The sequence below is a fragment of the Urocitellus parryii genome, chromosome 7 (genome assembly GCF_045843805.1).
Source record: "Urocitellus parryii isolate mUroPar1 chromosome 7, mUroPar1.hap1, whole genome shotgun sequence".
Taxonomy (NCBI): domain Eukaryota; kingdom Metazoa; phylum Chordata; class Mammalia; order Rodentia; family Sciuridae; genus Urocitellus; species Urocitellus parryii.
The window spans coordinates 136,961,461-136,967,731 of NC_135537.1; the positions used below are offsets into that span (position 1 = coordinate 136,961,461).

General features: G+C 42.7%; 1 protein-coding gene across 1 annotated transcript; it reads right to left on the reverse strand.

Annotated features, from left to right (window-relative positions):
* Window positions 1-5,099: 5,099 nt before the first annotated feature.
* On the reverse strand, window positions 5,100-6,026 carry LOC144256221 (olfactory receptor 5AR1-like). Its single transcript, XM_077801308.1, has one exon. It carries the CDS (start codon window positions 6,024-6,026, stop codon window positions 5,100-5,102), a length of 927 nt encoding a protein of 308 aa, XP_077657434.1.
* Between the last annotated feature and the right edge of the window lie 245 nt (window positions 6,027-6,271).

The following is a 6,271-nucleotide window of genomic DNA, read 5'->3' on the forward strand; positions in this document are numbered from 1 at the left end:
AGAATTGAAAGAAGACAGTTGACTAAGACCCTCCACTCATTGACTCCAGGCCAGGCAGTGGGCAGGTAGAATCTGGACTTGGAGAACACTAAAGAGCATTGACATAGGTGTGGCTGCTGCCAAAGCAAGATCCTGAGCAGCTGTTAGAGGCAGTCCTGGAATTTTCCATTGGATGGAGACATCTGTGCAATACTTGGGGAATGGCAAGTTGTGCAGAGTTCAACCCCTAGAGTTCCTATAGTGTGGGAGAGGTATCTTGGGGTCTTCACTTCCTGGAAAATTCCTAATGCAACCTGTCACATATATCCCCTGTCAAGTGCAAAGAAAAATAATTCAAAGAATGGTGTGGGGATGGGTGTGCATAGAGGTCCTTGGGGAAACCCAGAAGGGTGTGAATGCTCAGGTGGTCAGGGATGAAGCAGCAGTTAGCAGAATGCCCACCTGGCTCATGCCAGAGACACCCAGGTGCGTCTGTGGCTCCTGGTTCAAAGTTCAAAGAACAGGTGAGAGTGTGTGCCTGGGCTGAGGCTAATCCAAGAGGATTTGGAGCCAGATGTCTCCCCTTTCCATCTCTGAACCACTTCCCCAGTCCTCCCTCATTGCAAGAGGACCCGAGAAACCCTGGATGGTGAGGTCCCTGGGATTTTATAAGACAGATGTCAAATCCTGAGTGTGGGATGCATGCTTGGATGGATGCTGAAACAGTTGTTACCAATTGTACGTGGAGGTGAATGGAATATAGTGGGTCTCACCAGGAGTCACTGAAGTTCAGATGATTGCTAATGTTAGTAGTTCTCGAAATTAATATTGTGCTAATCAACATTTGCATCGTGAAAACTTGTGCCTTCTAAACAGTAAAACATTATTCCCCTGAGAAGGTTTTTGTTAACAAAATAAACTTTAGCCCAGTATCCTCCAATTCTCTTCTTTCTAGAGGATGCCAACCAATGAAAGAAATGTCCTGTGGGAGCATGCTACTGCTCTCACTGGCCCATGAATACATTTGTTCCCCAGGGTTAATAGCCTGCTTATCTGTTTTTCTGCTTGAATGTGTATGCAATTGCAAAAGAGAAAGCATCCTTTCCATTGTCAAAAAATAAATCATGAAAAACACATTTGAAACAATAGTTTAAAACAGGTGTATCAACCCAGCAGTGTGCATCTCATGTTCCTGCATCTTCATGAATCTGTGTGGTTTCCTTTAGGGTGTTGCTAGGTGTTGGAGGGGACAGGTAGGTGGTCCTGAACTGAAGCTCCTTAGTGCAATCCCTTAGCAGAGGCATGTTCTTCGGATGGAGGCAATGCTGTTGTTGTCCCTGGGATCCCAGCTGCCACTGTCCTGCCTGAATTCTTCCTTCCCACTCCCTCCTCTGGTCACTCATTGCCCCCTGTCAGATGACCCAGGCTGCCTTCGGACCTATGTTACCACGTCAGCTTTACAAGGACAGACACAATCAGTCTTTTGGTTTCTTTCTTATTTTTTTTCAAATATCCTCACAAAGACTATAGGCTGACCATATACCCCACAGAAAGGCCATCTGTGTCCTGCTCACAGCTGGTCAGTCAAGGACTTCAGACTTGCAGTGTCTACATAGTTATGATGTCATGAGTGTCCACATGCTTGTAAATAAACTCCTGCTTAAACAGGATTCACGGGCAATTCTCTAAGAGCATCTGGTGCATTATTCATGCTCAATAAGTGTGAGCACTTTATATTTTTTCTCTGCGCAGTAGGGGTTTTCTGGAGACACATTCACCCCATGCTTCCCCAGTCAGACCTGACTCTATGATAGCAGTTGGAGGTGCACATGAAGCAAACTGGTCCCCTACTTCTGAGGTGTGTTTACCAGAGGCAGTAAGCATTAGCTCACAATTCCTGCAAAATTGGAAAGCTAAAACAATGTCATTTGTGGATATCTTCAAGTAAATCATGATTGTGAAATATGTGATTCTTTATTCTTATCATTACAAGGGAAAATAAAGAGTAGTCATCTCTGTAAAGTGAGCCATTTGATGCTGTCAACATTCCCCAACAGATTTAAAGTTATTTAAACAGCCGCAGAAGTAGGAATTAGCAGCGATTCCCATCCAGAATATAAATAAGACTGTTCAACTAGAAGTAGACATGTGTTCTTGTACATAACTGATATGCACACATGGTTTGGATATTAAACTCTGACTGGTTGTAAAATGCAAATAATCCACCCATTTTATCTGAGCCTTTGTCTGATTTCTAGCCCTGTAACATTCTAAAATAAATGGAAGTCAAGACAAATTAAAGATGTCACTTGCCGTTAGGTATTCATAAGGTTTTATCTCAACTAATCAGATCTCGCATGAAGCAACACTTACTTTTTGCATCCAGACACATCCAAGTGAGGGCAGAGCAGAACCTCCTCATCAGCAAGTCAGCAAGTCCTAGGGAGGAGAAGGCTGGAGAGGTGGGTGGAGTGGCTGGTTCTTCTGCATGTCCATTAAATAATGGGCCTTGTTACCACTTCCACACCATCAGGGAAAATGAGGTAATGTGATTGGAGCTCTCTAGGGAGCTTGCCCTGGGAATATATTTGGTGCCTATCACTGGATATTTTATTTATAGATAACATTGATTGAGAATTCCTAGGGGCACCTTGCGTTATTTGAGAGAGCTTGAAAAAGCACAACCTGGGAAACATGGAAATGCCAGTTAGTGAAGGAAATTTTAATAAATTCATAGTAGAGGTTGATAATATTGGCATTTATCTGGCTGCAGCACAGGAGCTCATGGGGACTGTGGAGGGTCTGTAAGATTTTTGGAGAGAAGGTGCTTAGATATGCAGATGGTTTAGAGACTTACATATATACACACATGTATATGTATGTATGTACATTAATGTCTACTCTGCCAAAGAATGTGCTTCTTGAGTTGTGCTCACTAGATTTGTCTTATAGAGTATAGACAACAAAGAAATACACACAGCTTGACCTGTGTTGTATGTGTGCAATTCCAGCTACTCAGGAAGCTAGGGAGGAGTGTCCCAAGTTTGAGGCCATCCTGGGCAATTTAATGACCCCTGACTCAAATATAATTTTTTAAAAAATAGACAGGGGATATGGGTCAGTTGTTAAGTGCCCCTAGTTCAATACCAAGTATATTTTTTATTAATATGTTATAACTTTTGTAGTTAACTTGAATGTGGTAATGTAGATATTTCCATATTTAGATACCCATTAGTTCTAATTCTCTCTTTTTGTTTTCACTTGAGTCCATTTTTTGTGGCAGTGGGTACTAGGGTTTAAACTAAGGGGCACTCAGCCACTGAGCCACATCCCCAGCCCTATTTTGAATTTTATTTAGAGACAGGGTCTCACTGAGTTGCTTAGTGCCTTGCTTTTGCTGAGGCTGGCTTTGAACTTGTGATGGTCCTGCCTCAGCCTCCCAAGTAACTGTATTACAGGCATGTGCCACCACTTCCTGCTGCTTTCTTTTCCTTTTCTTTCTTTTTCTCTTTTCTTTAATTTCTTTTTTTAAACAATTATATATGGTTTTATTTTGTCAGTGTTTTGTCCTTGAATTCCTAACATACATTTTAACTAACTTAGGCCCACTTTCAATGAGCACTTTGTCATTTTTTGTGCATTGAGAAAACTTATAGAATAAAGTAACTCATGATACTCACACAATAACTACCTTGTGGGAAACAAAACTTGCTTTATATTTATCTGACTTTTAAAAAGTTGTCGATGGCATTAGAGCAGATAATGCTAAGTGAAGCTAGCCAATCCTTAAAAAGCAAATGCCAAATGTCTTCTTTGATATAAAGAGAGCAACTAAGATAAGAACAGGGAAGAAGAGCATGAGGAAAAGATTAACACTAAACAGAGACGAGTGGCGTGGGAGAAAGGGAGAGAGAAGGGAAACTGTATGGAAATGGAAGGAGACCCTCATTGTTACACAAAATTACATATAAGGGTTTGTGAGGGGAAAGGGGAAAAAAACAAGGGAGAGAATTAAACAACAGCAGATGGGGTAGAGAGGGAAAATGAGAGGGAAAGGGAGGGGGGATAGTAGGGGATAGGAAAGGTAGCAGAATACAACAGTCATTAATATGGTATTATGTAATAATGTGGATGTGTAACCGATGTGATTCTGCAACTTGTATTTGGGGTAAAAAATGGGAGTTCATAACCCACTTGAATCAAATGTATGGAAGATGATATGTCATGAGCTTTGTAATGTTTTGAACAACCAATAAAAAAAATAAAAAAATAAAAAGTTGTCAATCATTTCATACCCCAAATCATGTGATTGTCAATTCAGCATGTTCATGGCACTCTATCACATAGATCACAACAAAACTTTTTATTTTATTTAACTTGACTCTATTGCAAAGAAGGAGCTGTCAAAAGCTAAACAATGTCTAAAATTAGATTATTGGGTCTGGGATAATAGCTAGTAGTAGAGCATATGGATAGCTTTCCATTTCCATTTCCATTTCAATATGGCTTTCCATTTTCAACAACTTCAAAGATGAAATGAGAATGGGTTCTACTCATTGGCTTCAAGATCTAAGCAGAGCATGGGCTAAATAAATGAATTAGGAATAGTAAGGCAGTTTGAAAGAGTGGGAAAGGAATAAGTAGATTTTAGAAAGGTTAAAAATGTGTTTCTTATGTTACATTCAAAGACAGGGTGTCAAGAGAAAGATTAAAATTCAAGATTAGGGGCCATTACATGAGAATGATGATAAAGATCTGAGAGTACCATATAAGAAAAGCTCAGAGGAAAAAAAAAGATCATGAATTCTTACAGATACACTGGATGGAAGAAGAATTTTTTTAGACACAATAAAGATATTGTGTCCAACTAAAAATAAATATTAAAAAGAAGTGATTTTTAGGGTGCTAACTGAAGAAATCAAAATTTGTTTTTCTGTGGTGGAAAAGTATATAAAACCACTGAAGCAAAAGATCATCTGGAGAGAGAGGAGAAGCAGCAGGTGGCCGTGTGGGGAGGGGTCTGCAGGATGAAGAATCAGGGGGAGGAATGGGGTAAGGTTTGTCTGCACCCTCTGGTCGTCAGACCCCTGGACACGAGCCCACACTGCAGTGGCTAGCACTCAGAACTTTCTCTGACAGAACAGTCTGTGTAGCGCGACCTTCATGTCTCGGTTCCTGAGACAGTAGATGACAGGATTCAAGGAAGGGGTGAGGATGGAGTAGAAAATGGATGCCAGGCGACCCTGGGTGGGGGAGTACTGAGAGGCAGACCTCAAGTAGGTGAAGCTTCCACTGGTGTAAAACAGAAGGACTGTGGTCAGGTGGGAGGAGCAGGTGGAGAAGGCCTTCCACCGGCCATCCACGGAGGGCATCCGCAGGAGGGTGGAGATGATGCGGATGTAGGAGAGGACCTTGAGGGCAAAGGAGCTCATGATGATGCAGCTGCCCACAGCGAAGTCCACCTCCTCTCTGGAGTGGAAGTCGGCACAGGAGAGTCTCATGAGAGGAGGAATGTCGCAGAAGAAGTGCTCAATAACGTTGGGCCCACAGAAGGGAAGGGAGAAAGTGTTGAGGGCCAGGAAGGCTGCATAGAGGGCCCCGCCCACCCAGGCCAGGACCACCAAGGCACAGCAAAGCCTCTGGCTCATGATGGCCCCATAGAGCAAGGGCCTGTAGATGGCCATGCACCGGTCATAAGCCATGGCCGTGAGCAGAAAGCACTCGGTTGAAGCAAGTGTAAAAAACATGTAAAGCTGAGTGACACACTCAAAGTAGGAAATGACCCCAGATCCCTCAAGGGTGGTAGCCAGTGCCTTGGGGATGGTGACCGAGGTGTAGCTCAGATCCACAAAACACAGATTCTTCAGGAAGAAGTACATGGGCGAGTGCAGGCGGCTGTCTCTAACCACAGCTATGATGACTGAGATATTCCCCAGGAGGGCAAAGGCATAGACCCAGGAGAAAAATAAGACAGCCACTAATCTCCATTCTGGGATGTCTGAGAAGCCCCTGAGGATGAACTGGGTCACTCTGGTGTGATTGAACATTTCTCTCTCTCTGAAGTTGTGTTTGGATGCAGTGGCAACAGAGAGCTAAGCAAGAGAACAGAAATGGGAGATGAGCTGGAAACCTTGTCCACGAAGGGCTTTTGTCTACAGAGGTACATCTTCTCTCAATGGAAAAATGCCCAAGAAGCAGCTTATGTAATGATCATAACTCAGGGAATTATGTGATGATTTTGATGAACCAATCTGCATCCTGTGTCCAAGTCAACTGCTCTCATCACATTGCT

What these genes read in the sequence shown, in the direction of transcription:
- LOC144256221 (XM_077801308.1), bottom strand. Translation starts at nt 6,026, where the DNA reads ATGTTCAATCACACCAGAGTGACCCAGTTCATCCTCAGGGGCTTCTCA.